Source organism: Photinus pyralis, unplaced genomic scaffold, assembly GCF_008802855.1.
Source record: "Photinus pyralis isolate 1611_PpyrPB1 unplaced genomic scaffold, Ppyr1.3 Ppyr1.4_LG1, whole genome shotgun sequence".
Lineage (NCBI taxonomy): Eukaryota > Metazoa > Arthropoda > Insecta > Coleoptera > Lampyridae > Photinus > Photinus pyralis.
The window spans coordinates 35,278,870-35,294,223 of record NW_022170249.1 but is presented as its reverse complement, the minus strand read 5'-3'; the positions used below and the strand labels follow the sequence as shown (position 1 = coordinate 35,294,223).

The 15,354-nt window shown below is 35.7% G+C and overlaps 1 protein-coding gene across 1 annotated transcript; it reads right to left on the bottom strand.

The window, feature by feature from the left end:
* Positions 1 to 3,952: 3,952 nt before the first annotated feature.
* Positions 3,953 to 14,976, bottom strand: LOC116159007. The gene is made up of 6 exons (XM_031471894.1): positions 14,926 to 14,976; positions 14,243 to 14,621; positions 13,917 to 14,195; positions 13,802 to 13,870; positions 4,060 to 4,284; positions 3,953 to 4,005 (listed from the first exon to the last, which is right to left on the bottom strand). Exons 2-6 carry the CDS (start codon positions 14,286 to 14,288, stop codon positions 3,968 to 3,970), a joined length of 657 nt encoding a protein of 218 aa, XP_031327754.1. The 5' UTR covers positions 14,289 to 14,621; positions 14,926 to 14,976; the 3' UTR covers positions 3,953 to 3,967.
* Between the last annotated feature and the right edge of the window lie 378 nt (positions 14,977 to 15,354).

The window sequence follows — 15,354 nt, the reverse complement described above, 5'->3', positions numbered from 1 at the left end:
TACAAGTGTATAATCAAGTCTTTAAAGCACGCGCAACGAGTTTAAGGGCACGACGCAAAGCGGAGTGCCTTTAACGTTGCAAGTGCTTTAAAGACCAATTATACACGTGTATCTTATAGTATTTTTTATTATACCTGCAGTATAATCTAAAAATAGGAAATACAATGAAGTCATATTGACGTTATACTTGAATACATGTCTAATTAAGTGGGCTGGGTGTTCGTAATTTCACGATTGCCATGGAAATGTCACTTGACGTTTGCTTATAAAAATCATCGTCTTGGTAAATTAAACGATTTCCATTGAAAAAAATAATACACCGTCCATTAAATCGGTTGTTGTAAAATCTAAACAAACGTTGGTAGGTGTAAAATCCAACTCCAGTAAAGCCTATTATAAAGAATATGAAAAGTTGTTTCCATGGATGAATAGGAAAGTTACTTACGAATACAGTCTTAAATGCATCCATAATGCTGGCATATATGAAGGAAATGTCAAAGGTATTTAAATCTTCTATATTTTGGTGCATTCATTAAAAACTTTAAAGCAATGCTGCGATTAAAAAGTGGAACAGATTTGGAAGCATACCCTAAATTACGCGCGTTTGTGAAAGATTCAACGAAAGGATAGGTACAAAAGCCAAAGAAATGTTCTGCATTTACAGAAAGCGACCTACGAGGATTTTTTATTTCATCCAGATGACAGTTTCAAAAGTCATACCCCAGAACAAAAAACTTAGAAGGGAAACGTAAACGGGAACAACTGAGTACAAATATAATTAGTTTGGAGAACATTCAATAGATGGCGCATGTTAAAGTTACTAAATCTAGTGACTTTAGTGCGTGTGCGCCATTATGACAGTTGAATTTTGAATTTTGATTGACGGCTTATTGTGCTTTAAGTATAATTACTATTCATTATTACAATGAATTATGCATATACAAGTCGAGAACGTAAATGTTGTGTGACAAATTGTGAAGACGTTTCCCAAAAATGGAGCCCGAAGTTTTTAAGAATTGGTTTAGAATAATGTGGAAGAAATTTACACAAAATTTTTTGGTTTGTGAACGTCATTTTTCTGACTGCGCCTTAGAACCTGGAACACGAAGAGATTTAAAGCGTGTGGCAGTTCGCACATTATATTTAGCAGGTAACACTAATTGAATTGTAATAAATTGCTACATATTTTGTTTTTAGAGCGATCTCGAGAGCATCATACAGTAGAGTTCCATGAAGTTGATCTTGTATCTTGTATAATCATATTAAATTAAATATAACTCCTTGATTGGATTAATTGGAGTTGTTACTTATAAAACAAGTGCCCTGTACTCTTTGAAGGCTCTGACTGGTGAGGTGCATCCGCATTAAACTGAATTTATTTGGATCCCTAACAAACAAAATTGGACTTCACTGGCTGGATTCATTTACTTTTTAGGTTTCAGCTAGTCAAATCCAATGTTATTGTTACAGATCCGGAGAAATTGGTATAATGCGGACGTAACTTACATTTTAATATTTAAATTTGGCGCCATTCACGCAAAAGCTGCTGAGAACATACACGAGATGGCGTGTCATTTTTACATTACATTACAGTTTCCATTCTAAGTTTGTTGTTCTATGATCCAGATGACAGTTTCAAAAGTCATACTTGAAGTATCGTTACTTAGCAACTTTAAAGCACGTGTGTTTTAAAGGCCTTTTTTCGCACGCATTTGAGTGTTTAAAACGGAGATTGTGATTCAGGTATAATAAAAAAAGTATAAATTGTGCACAGGTCTTGTGCAGATAAAGCGCATTTTTTAAACCGAAATAGCTCTTGTTTTGACATCGGTCATCAATGGATATATTTCTTGCAGACGTTTCAATCGCCCTTTGTGAGTACCCTCTTCCGACAACCCGTTCTTGAGGATAAGGGAATATACCCGATCACGATAAGAGTTCGAGGAGAAGAGCTATGGTTGGTAGAAATTAATTCCTTTCGTTGAGACATTTCATTAGAGTACCATGAAGGATAAAACTATTTCCACTCCCCCCCTAGCCCGTACTTTGATAAGAGGACAGAAAGAAGGGCAGTAGTTGGTAGAAAACGGTTCCTTTCGTTGAGACCCTTAATTAGAATACAATAATTTTTAAGCCCCCCCCCTCCCGGCCCCGTCGCTCACTGATCTCGAAAAATAGTAGCGTGGGAAAGTTATAGTCGGTACAAACCAATTTATTTCGATGAGACCTTTCATTAGAATAACATGAAGGGTAACACATGTGTTTACCCCCCCCCCCTACGCCCAGTTACTAAAGTTTAACTTGGCACCATTAAAGGCATACGTATGCAAAATCTGAGACCAATTGGTTGTCGTATGTAAAAGTTATGCACATTTTACTTTCAAAAACAACATCTCAGGAATAATTCGTCTGGCACACCTTCAAGGTATAGGCTACCTACTGCAAAAAATTCCAGGACTCAAGGACCATTCCCCTAGAAGTAGTTCAAAACGACAGAAGTGGGTCCGGACGGACAAAACGCAAACAGTAGCACATTTTTTTTAATTCTTAAAAAATGCGCTAAAAAGTATTTCGCACACATGACAAAGTTTAACTTGAAGAGCAAATTTAATTAACAAAATTCAAGTTTCAGTCATCTGTCATTCAAACACTTGTAAATGATAAAACTTTCATCACAATTTGTAATCTAACATTTTTAAGAACAAACTGTTATAAACAATGATAAAACACCCCCAGTTTCACAGAACTAAAATGTGTGATCACAAACAAGTTAAAAAGTAATCGTAAACAAAAATTTACATAAAGCGCATTTCCACTTGCATTCATTTCCTATTTGTAAGATGCAACTTTTGTTAAAATTGTAAAAAATCCGGCCACAAATATGAAAGATAGCGTTGCACATGTGTAATCCATTTTTGACGTGCTACTTCAATTTCAGTTTATAAGAAGAGTTTCATTTCAATGCTTTTCTAAATAAGAAAGTTGGAACTGCGCATGCGCAAACCTAAATTTTGAAGCTAACGTTAGATTTTCCTTTATTCCAAGTGGCTATGTATCGAATTTCATTTAAATCCCTCCATAAATAAGAAAGTTGGCACTGCGCATGCGCAAAACCAAATTTTGAAATTGGCGTTAAATTTGCTTTTATTCCAAGTGGCTATGTATCAAATTTCATTTAAATACTTTTATAATTAAAAAAGTTTGCAATTCGATTTATAAATGGTCGAGATGCGAAAAGGGCACTGTGAATTTTGAATCGATTCGACTCAACTTCTGGCATTGCGTATTTCATGCAATTCAGTTCATAACTAACGGATGTGTAAGCGATCGGACATTTCTAAACAAAGTTATCCTTCACACGGACAGATAGAGGGACAGACAGATGAAGGAACAGACGGACAGACCAACAGGCAGATGACACACAGCAATGCAAAATTATAAACGATCTCTAGGATCGTTAATAAACGGAAAAGTGTAAAATTATGAAACATGTAAAAAACGGTTTTTTTTACAATAACTTTTTTTGTAAGCGGTATAGAAAAAATTCCTTCCTTGGTGCAAGACTCGACACCATAACGAACCAAATAGCGAAAAAAGTAGAACAATAGCTCTTAAGATAAAAAACTAGTAGCGTCTCAAAACGAGCGGACGGACGGACGGACAAAGTGGGCACAATAGCGCATTTTTTTTTATTTTTGTGGAAATGCGCTAAAAATGATAGTAACAGAATCAACAGACCAAAACAGCACAATTGGTCTTGTCAGTCAAAAAATGCCCGTTCAACATACAAACAGAACGGAAGGAAGAAAAGTTTTAGTAAGTGCAGGTTTCACTGTTTCCCCCATACATTCTGGCAGGAGTGTACTTTGTGCATTTCCCAACTGTTGTGAGAAGATGCGTGCTGTTGTTTTACAGTAGGAAAAATTTATGTGCATGACAAGAATAATTTCAATTGATATCTTAGGACTTACTTGGATTTTGTAGGTTCCTGGGTTGTCACATTCGCTATAACAATAAAAGACAATATAACCGAACCATTTTTCTTTTTAAATTACTTACTTATTTCAACTTCCTCATCTTCATCTTCATCTTCCTCATCTTCATCTTCATCTCCATCGTACAAAGTATTGTTTACCAATGTTGAGATTATGAAATCCATCACTTCTTCAGGAGGTCGCTCGTGCTTATTTAGGTTTAGTCTTTTACATAGAGTCCTTATATATTTTATGGAAATATTTGAAAACATCTCCTGAATATGTTTATGCAGATGGAATGGCGTAACGTCTGAAATGATAGAAACTATTAGAATATGAAGGCAGTTTTGGCATGGGCATAAGTTTAAATAAGAAAATTTTTAATAACATAAAATGTGGTGGCACTAAAGTCAAATATTACCGCTTCACTTACAGAAAAATTTGCTATGTTAAATTGAAACAGAGCTAAAAGTGCTGCTATAAATGTTAAGGTCGGCATAACTATCAGCCATTCGCTTAGACGCCTTTTATAAATTAGGGCTTTCAACATTAGAACAGTACTACTATATGACTCGCAATTTTTTTATCGAGCGCGCATGCGCTGATCCGAAGCCTGCGATAGTTACAGGCTGGAGCGCTCGAAAGGTCACAACTTCCATTATTTCTTTTTTACTCTGGATCTGGAGTCGCGTCGGCGCGTTAAATCGTAAATACGATCCAGTCACGCTGTGCAATTAAATATTAATTATTAGTGATAGAAGTGTGGAAAATCCCGTGAATAATCAAGGGTAGCAAAAAAGAAGCAGGCGGGAAAAATAGGAAGATCGAAAAAGTATTGATATTAGGGTAGTAACGTATTGTACCTATGTATTTGTTTTGTGAATCGTTTAATTCATTGCAAAATAAAGCACTATTAAAATACCGTGTTTTACCAATTGTCGATGCTTTTTTTCAAGAAGTGATATATAATACAGATAAAGAGTTATTTAGCACTGTTAACCTGTAAAGAAAGTGTCAGGTGTAAAGCAGGGCCTGAGTGAGAAATTTTTACACCCATTGTACTGTAAGTAGAAATTTATATATTAGGTTTATTTTATTTTATTTTTTTTATTTTGGTTATAATAAGATAACGCGCGCTGTTTATCAACAAACCCAGCAATCGTAAATAACTCGTAATAATGGAAGTTATACTGGAAAACATTAAATTCCAACTAGAAGATTTGAATAGAAGATCGGAGCGTATTGAAAACAAATTAGACGACTGCCAGAGACAAATTCAGGAAATGAAAAACGAGAATCGGGCTCTGAAATCCGAGAACGAAAAACCCAAAACAATGGTAACCGAACAAAATAAAAGAATGGATTTCCTCGAGAAAGATGCCAGGAAATATAATCTGATAGTCCATGGAGTAAAGGAGATGGAAAATGAAACCGATCTACACTTAAAAGAAAAGATACGAATCGTGCTAAGGGATATAGGTGTAAACGCAATCATAGAATCCGAAATCCAACAAATAGGACGCATTGGTAGAAACCAAGCGAGAAAAATCGGCCGATATTTATGAAATTGAGTACGTTTGAAGTAAAATTGCAAATCCTGAAGATGACAAAGAATTTGCGAGGCACGGACGTGTTTATAACGGAGGATTTCCCTAATATAATATAATATAACCATGTAATTGAGCAAAGAAAATTACTGAACCCCCATATGAGAAAAGCAAAGGAAACTGGGCATCGTGCGTACCTAAAATTTAATAAATTAATAGTAAATGGAGAGGAGTACGGAGTGGAAGATCTATTTGAGGAGCATCAGGAAGGCGGTGAGGATATGGTTAAGAAGGGAAGAACCATAAGTCAAAGGTCACCGCAAGAGATATCGTCAAAGAGGACATTAAGTCTGGGATGCCTATCAAAAAACTGACAGGCATTTCTCAACAGATAGGAAAGACGACAACCATGGCAATGCGAAATGGAAACGAGAAAGGAAATAGGTATTCAATCAAACGTAACAAATATTATGAGAATAGGCAAACATCGGAAAGGGGGAAGGCGAAAACGGCAATTAATAGGGGTGCAGAACAGCAATTAAATCAAGATCAAAGACAAATAAAAATAGCAGGGAACGAAACATGGAAATTTGGGTTATGGAATACGCAAAGCCTGAACACAAAGGAGGACGAGATTATCGACGAATTTGAAAAGACAAACATGAAACTAATAGGACTAACAGAAACAAAAAAGAAAGGAGAAGGATGTATTAAGTTAAAAAATGGGCACTATTTGATTTTTGGAGGAGTAAGGAGACGGAGCGAGCACAAGCAGGGGTAGGTGCACTTATTCATAGGAATTGGTTTCACAAAGTGAAGTATTGGAAAGTAATAACAGATAGGCTGCTTAGGATTGATATTAATGATAATAGTCAATGTAACATGTGGTCAATTCTTATTGCATACGGCCCTACGGAAAAGGAGTGTAAGGAAATTAAGGATGATTTTTGGGACTGTTTGCAGGATGAAACGGACAGAGTGAAACAAAGGTGTATGATAATTGGGGATTTAAATGGCCGAGTAGGTATAAGTAATGAACAAGGGTATCTGGTGGGTGCTTACGGGGAAAGGGCATTGAATGGTAATGGGCAACGTATTATTCAATTCTGCTAATTAAATAATATGCGAGTATGTAATACTTTTTACAAACATAACGATATCCACAAATTTACCCGTGTAATGGAGTCCAGGAGAGAATAGTAGATTATTTTATGTGGAGGAGAAGTATTACTTTTCATGGCGCGCCTGTGTTTAGCCGCCGAACGAAGATTGAAAATAAGATACCAGTTATATTAACGGTTTTTATATTTTAATCAAGTAGGCTGTGATGAATTAAAAAAACAAAACAAAATCTAATCGAGCCAACAAAACAATGAAAATAATTACATCAGATGTTTAAAAAATCAGGGGCGCACTCATGAGAGGGGGGTTTGGACACTACAACTCCCTCCAAAATTTTATATAAGTAGGCCTAGAAAAATTTTGATTTTTATAACATCACTTATTGACTATCTTATTATCCATACTTACATACCTACAAATGGTGGTATAACTACAAACTATCCCCTCGAAAAAATGTCATGCCATTATACAGTTAAACACATTTCAAGACACTTCGCTTTATTTTACACAATGTATTACATTGTCCCAGGTCATATTTTGTAGGTGATTTATCCGCAAGAATATCGAAACTAACAGTTTTACCAGTCCGAGTATATGGACAGATGAATCTTATTTTTCTAACTGCGGAGTGCTCAAATCGACATAATGAACACTACACTCGTCACAGGAAAACCTACATGCTGTAGTTTCACGCCGAAATCAAGTAATATTTTTTTTAAATTAATGTATTGTATGGCATAATGGGAAGACATGTAATCTTCGTTGGATCTTTAACTGCTCACCATGATTTACAAATTCTCCAATAAACTTCCTTAAAGGATTTTTCTCGACAACGTATGTTTCGAAGAAAGGGTTGGTTTATGCTACCTACCAACAAGCTGGCTGCTCAGGTCACAATTCACGAATTATGTACAGTACATTAAATTATAAAAGTAAGTACTTAATTAAAAAATAAAAGTAAAGTGGAAGTAGCTACCACTACAATAATAATAATAATCATAAATGGCAACACGTTGCCTAAACTAAACTGTCTTGAAGTGTGTTTCACTAATAATGGCCAGTATTTTAAACATCTGGTGTAATTATTTTCATTGTTTTGTTGCCTCGAATAGATTTTTTTTTTTTATTCGTCACAGGCTACTTGATTAAAATACAAAAACCGTTAATATAATTGGTATCTTATTTTCAATCTTATGTTATGATGGCTCGTTGAAAAGAGAATTAAAAAATCTATCAAGTAATCTAAAAATCCAATATGGCGCCCATTTAACTTTAGGAAGTTGGTAAATGTTCCTCAAAAGTAGCCATCTTAAATTTTTTTTTGACATCAATTCTAAATTAAGCGTATCAAAGACAGTCACTTTTATATAAAACTTTTTTTTATATCTCTTATACTTTCGATGATATAATACATTCAAAGAAATGATCAATTTTAGTTTTTTTTTAATTTACGTCGAACCTATGCGACATTTTGAATTTCCATAAGGAAATTTTAAATAAGCATCCAAAACTGCAAAACATTGCCCATTTAACCAATTCTCTATCTTTAATAATAACAAAGTTACCCATGCAATCCCACGCGATCTGGGACACACTGTAGGTATATAAAATCAGAAATACCTACAAAAGAACCCTGCAAGCAAGAAATTGCAGTAGAAGCGCCTTTAAAAACAACAATCTGCAATATTTATCTCCCAAACCCTAATTGGAACTTAAATGATTTAGAAAATGTCCTGCACCAACTCCCGGCTCCATATGTACTTCTCGGAGATTTTAATGCACATTCAATAATGTGGGGGTCAGATTCAACAGATAGAGGAGGCCGTATCATTGCCATAGATCTTTCTTTCTCAACACCATCTTGGAAAGTACTTGACGATCTACAAGACAACGATCACTATCCAATTAACCTATTCTTGACAAATAAAAGAGCCGTTGAAATACGACCAAAGAAATGGTTAATCAGAAACGCCAAGTGGGAGCAATACTCTGAAATTCTAAACAAGTCATTATTTCAAAGCTCGGGCAATGTACCAGATATGGTTAAACAATTCATAGATAACATTATAAATGCAGCAACCGTTTGTATACCTCAAACTAGTGGGAAAATGGAACCAGTTCATGTACCTTGGTGGAATGCAGAACTAAAAAAGGTAATTTTAAACAAGAACAAGGCCCTTAAAGATTTTAAACGCAATCATAGGTACAGTTGAAAAACTTGTAGCGTTTAAAAAGGCACGAGCAGAATCACGCCGTGCAGTTATTCAAAGTAAAAAGCTTTCATGGGAAACCTATATAAAATCAATAAACCTTAACACACCCACAGCTGAAGTGTGGAGAAAGGTTAGAGGTATAATGGGGAAAACCTATGAGAAACCCTCAAGAGTACTAAAAATACAAGGTCAAACTGTAGAAGACCCCAAAGAAATAGCGGAAGCATTGTCTGTAAGTTTTCGTTTAATTTGCAACGCAGATCAAGACGTTAATCAAACTCCTCTCCCTTTTACGCGTTTTGAAGATCACATGCATAATTACAACAAACCTTTTACCATCGAAGAACTGGAAACCATAATAAAGCAAAAAACAGACAAATCACCTGGCCCAGATAATGTCACTTACGCTATGTTGCAAAATCTATCTCTTGTCCAAAAGAAAGACCTTCTCTACCTTTTCAACAAGATTTATCAAACTGGTATATACCCTCCACAGTGGAGAAGATCAGTAGTAATTCCCATACCTAAACCTGGTAGACATATCTGATCCTAAACACTATAGACCAATATCTCTAACGAGTAACATGAGCAAGATACTAGAAGGAATGGTGAATGAAAGATTAATGTGGTTTTTAGAAGATAATAGACAGATATCTAAGTTCCAAACAGGTTTCCGGAGGTTTCACTCTACAACCGACCAGTTAGTAAACCTACAACACGAAATGTTTAAAGGCTTTGCTAAGAGACAACATACGGTTGCAGTGTCCTTTGATATCTCAAAAGCATATGACACCATGTGCCGCCACAGTATAATCGAAAAGTTGCGTCAATGGAAATGTGGAGGCAACCTGGCAAACTTTATTCTATCTTTTTTGGAAGAAAGATATATTACAGTTAGGCTAAATCAGGTAGAATCTACATTATGTAAATTGGAGAATGGTATACCCCAGGGATCTGTCCTAAGTGTAACGCTTTTTCTCAATGGAATTAACGACATAATTAACTCCATTCCAGATACTGTACATAAGGTACTCTACGTAGACGTTTTATTGATATTTAGCAGTTCAAGTTCTATGGTGGAATTGGAAGGTCGAATACAAGAAGTAATAGATAACGTGGTGACATTGGCTGAAGATAGAAAACTTACTTTCTCTAGAGAAAAGACAGCAGGTATTCACTTCTGCCGCTTGAGAACAGAATACGCTGAACCACAACTATTTATTAAAGGAAAACTGATTCAAATAAAAAACACGATAAGCCTTCTGGGAATGATTTTCGATAGGGGAATGTACTTTAGGGACCACATTGAATATCTTAGTGCGAAGTGCAAAAGACGGCTAAATAACATTAAATGTATCGCTAATATAAATTGGGGCGCTGAAACAAATACACTCCTGGTGCTGTATAAAACGTACATACTACCTATCTACGATTATGGATGCATCATTTACCCCTCAGCTCGACCATCACATCTAAAAGTATTAGATAGAATTCATGCAAACGGTCTTAAGGTGGTACTAGGTGCTTTTAGAACGAGCCCACATTCACCGCTACATGTAGAATCTGGTATCCCTCCTTTGTATCTGAGAAGGAAAAAGATCCTTACTAACTATTACCTGAAAGTTTTATCGCTCCCAGAACATTTGAACTACCAAATCACTGCCAGATTATTTCATGCAAGACCTACCATGTGCCAACCAAGTACTGCTAGGGCCATATACTTTATGGATACAAATATCCCTAATCAACCTGATGTATTCCAACATCATATTTCGGAATACCCACCATGGGTAATCAGACAGGATGATATTATACTAAGCCTTGAAAGATTTCCTAAGGATACTACACCGAATAAAGTATATCAAACTTCATTTTATGAAATTCAAAACAAATTTTATGATTACCGAGCCATATGCACAGATGGATCTAAAACGACAATAGGTAGGTACTGGAAGCGCCATTCATACCTACGGAAAAACATACTCCTGGACAAGGATGCTATATAATATAAGGATTGCTCGATCCCTATACTTGTAATGTTGCCCGCGTTTAAGTCATATGTGACGTCACCAACGGACCTGGCTGTCAGAATTGACAGTTATAATTTGCTAAGTTGTCAACATTTTTGCATTAGCGTTAAAACTGTGTGTATTTAGTGTTCGCTATATTGCAACAAAAATGCTTGGACGCCGACGTGCAATATTGGACTGTAATAATAATTTGAGGTAGTATTCACATTTTACACTCAACTGGTGCTAATTTTAGCCAGTGTCAAACGTCAACGTCGAGAAATCGATATTTTAAGATGGACAAAGTTTAATAAACTGATTTAGCTGCAATTTCCATGGATGATGAAGAGCAAAAAAACCGAAAACGCAGGATGAGATGGGTTCACGACATTTATGTGAAAAACCGAAGGAGAATTTGTAAACTTGTAGACGATGAATGACAAATGTTTCTAATTTAAATACCTACCTACAACATCCACTTGGACGTATTAGATCCCCTTCTTACCAGGCGTTTTTTGAAGCGGCTGGTAGCGTGACCACTTCACACAATGCGATTTGCAGCGCCACAAGTGAAGCGATTTTCAGAAGCGCCTTCACGCAACAAAAGCGCACATACCAAGAAAGGACGTCGTTTTTTTAAAAAATGGTGTCTGGTTTGAGGAGAGTTGATTTACTTGTGTATCATTTACCTTAGTGAAGAGCGTACATATTTGTGTACTGATATTTTGTATATAAAGCTAGGTTTGTTATGTTTAAGATTGTTATTACTGATATGTGGGGGTTGTAGTTCGACCTTTGAAGGAAGGCGAAGCACTATTAGGCTAAACACTTCATATTGTGTGGTAAAAACCATTGTAGCACGGTGTTGAAAACTGCAAAATTATAACAGAAATTGTACATCAGAGACTTGTAATAAATTTCAGTTCTTACTCATCTGAGAAATAAAGCTAATTTCTCATCGGGAGGAATGGATTTCCGCATAACCTATCTTTTTTTCGAAGAAAAGTTCCATTCTGCAGCGTTTCAAAAAAGCATCGTGAGAAGGAGCTCTTAGAATCAATAATATAAAATACAAATGAAAGTGGTGCACAAATCGAAAAATCAAAGCATGCGGTGCGTCGGGGTCCGCTATTGACGTCACTACACGCGGCGAAAAAATTCAGTGATCGAGCAATCCTTATATTATATAGCATCCTTGCTCCTGGACTTTACATAAACAGGCAAGTGTATTTACGGCCAAACTTTACGCAATCTGGCATGTGTTATTGACTCGGTTATTGATGTGTTCTCATAGCCATGGAAACAAAGACACATGGCAGACGGAATGGAATAATGTAGATACTCACCTAAAGGAAATCATGCCAATCATTATCCCATTGGAAAATAAGTACTACGGAAGTAGAAGGGAACAAGTTGCGTTATCAAGAATAAGAATCGGTCACACAAACTTAACACATTTACATTTATTAGGAAACAGCCCACAACAGAAATGCAACAAATGTGATATCTATTTGAGTGTCAGACATGTTCTTTGTGAATGCCCAACGTATAACATACAGAGAATAATGCAAGTAGGTATACCAGAAACGGAACGAGAAATTTTTCGTGATGAGAAGTGTGCAATAGAAACTTTAATGGAATATTTAAAAATAACGGGGCCAATAAAAAGAATTTAAAGGCAAATAGTTACAGTGATTAGTTAAGAAATAAAGGCAAATGACCATAACAGTCAAACCTTTAAAAAAAAATATGTAGTCCATTTAAAAAAACATAAGTTTGATATGCCACTGGAATATAGCACGGTACTGGCGATCAGAACTATTGTGCACAATTTTGCTTTTAATTATGTTCGATGCGACACCCCGTACACAGGGCTTTCATTTCAAAATGAACCACAGATTGTAATTTTTATAAAAAATCAAAAATTACAAAAACACGTCCTTTTAGATAACTTTTAGCATTTACCCCAAGCTACACCCACTTTAAAATTATAACATGCGCTCCCCACCGACCATAAAATTCTCTTCACAAACATACCCACATCAAATTTGGATGGTCTAGTTAGAATTAATTTAAAACAAGTATAAATTGTGCACAACTCTTGAGCAAATAAAGCACATTTTTAAACGGAAACATAAACATTTGATGACCAAGTGGTGTAGGTCGCTCGAAAAGCAGAAAATTCAGTTGAGCAAACTGTTCAATAAGGCAAAGAAGAACAAAACTATAGGTAATTGGGAGGACTATGAGGTAAACCTAAGGCTATATAAGAAAGATATTAGGAGCTGTCAGAGAGTGGAGTTTTATACACTACCGTTTTGAAAAAAAAGCATTACTGCAAGACTGTTGAGAGCCCAAAACAAGGGAGGGACAATAATTAAAATAAATTTAAAAAAATGTCCCCAAGCCTTAAAGAAACAAATCAAGGGGAGTCAAGTCTGGAGATTGCTGTGGATCTTCTGTGCCACCATCTCTGACGTCCACTTAACTCTAAGATTGTGTTTGTCCACAAAACCTTGTATGGAAGAACTTGTTCAGAATTTTATGAATAGACCCAGTCCATTAGTAAGTATCGAAGCCACTGGAATTAGTGACATAGGATTTGCAGCAAATTGACCTGAATTTCGCACACTTCATTCTCTGCTTACACATAGTGTAATATTCTTTGAAACGTATAAAAAATAATAAACACGAATATTTTGCTAATTGGTGATATGAAAATAAACTCATTAAAATCTTTGAATTTGACTAACATACACATTTAAATCGTATTTAACAGTATTGGGGTAACTAAAATGAATAACGCAACTTACTATAGCGGATTCAGTTTGAAAAGAATACCTCAATTATAATTTAAAAGAATAGGTAAATAAATAAAGTTTTTATTTTGTATAATTAAACAATTAAATATCTATGAAACGTTTATGACTCCTTACCTTCTTTAGGTTGACTTGATTCTACCGCTGGAGGTGCGTCAACAATATCTAACCACTCAGCAACTTTATCTAAAACACTATCTGTATCTTTGCAATGTTTGATTGTCATAACTACCTCTGTTAGTGGCTGTAGGAAGCTGAAACAAATGCGAGACTTCATCAACCACTGATAATTCGGGCAATTTAGCATCATCTATTTTAACCACTGTTGAATTCTCTCGTGATTTAGATGTGGAAGGCTGATTTGTACCAAGCCAATCACATAGCAGTGGAACTTCAGGTGCCTTAGAAGTAGACGGCTGGTTTATATCAAGCACATTGTGGCGGGGTAAGGTAGTTTGCACTTTAGAGGTAGAAGGTTCACCAGCAGTAGAATACGAAACATCAAGTTCGTCTAAGGAAAAAAATTGTAATATGCAACAGAAGCTTCTCGGATATTACCATTTAATTTAACTTTTTTTGTCGGCGATTGACTGACAGAGTCCATATCATTATTGGCTCGCTTGCGAATTTTATTTACCCTTCTAAGTAGAAGTTTTATAATAATTCGAATGCGATTTTCTTCATTGCCTATAATTTCTAATAACTTTACAATATATCCTCTGTCGATTTGTGGGAAAATCTCTTTTATAATGTCGGCTTCTCGCTGACAAGTTGCACTATCTTGAGATGGAATTGATCCAAAATAGTCTCCTAAAACTAAATAACGGCGCTCTATTGGTTCCTTGTCTTCATGTTTTGTAAATAATTGCAAGATTGAGCCAAATTCCCATATATTTAGAGTGTTGGAGAGCTTCCGAGTTTCTTCTATTAAATTGTCCTAAAATTAAATTTTGGTACACGATGTAAAAATAAGAAATGAGACTATACCATCGATTAAAAATTTACATCATTTTACTTAACGAAACACACAAATAGATTTGATTTGAAAATGAAAACCAATGTCAAATGTCAAAGCCAAGGAGCTCTATGCTGTTTGTGGTTAACATAATGAACCTTCCTACTAGCCTTATAAAAAAACCGTGTTTACGCTGCATTCATAACCCCCCAATTAATGTTTATATTAATGAGTGAACGTCAACTTTACATAAGTAAGGCGTAAAGTCGAGGCCTACGATACTTACAGGCCGGAGCCATTCCGGAGCGCTCGAAAAGTCACGTGACCTTAGGAGGAATACATTACGGCTTATGGAAAATCCGTGCGCGGCTCCACTACTTATTTTTTTACTCCGGATCCGTTCAACATAGAGCCACGAAATTTCAATGAGAGCTTATCAATACTACATATAATGAAATTATGGTGTTCGTTAATTTTTCATAACACTGGAAATAATTAATTTTAAGGTTTGAGGGGTTCCACCCTGTATATACAACTTACGACGATGCAAACATTTTTGAGAGTTGACAACCACGCAATTTTTAGTAGAGGAAACCGATTTGCGCCATCTGAAGAGCACGAACGTGGATTACGTTTGGCATCTTGTCTTGAATGGCGGTCGTGAACGCGTCACACCATAAATGTTTGTTGGTATTGAGTACAGTGACTTTATAGA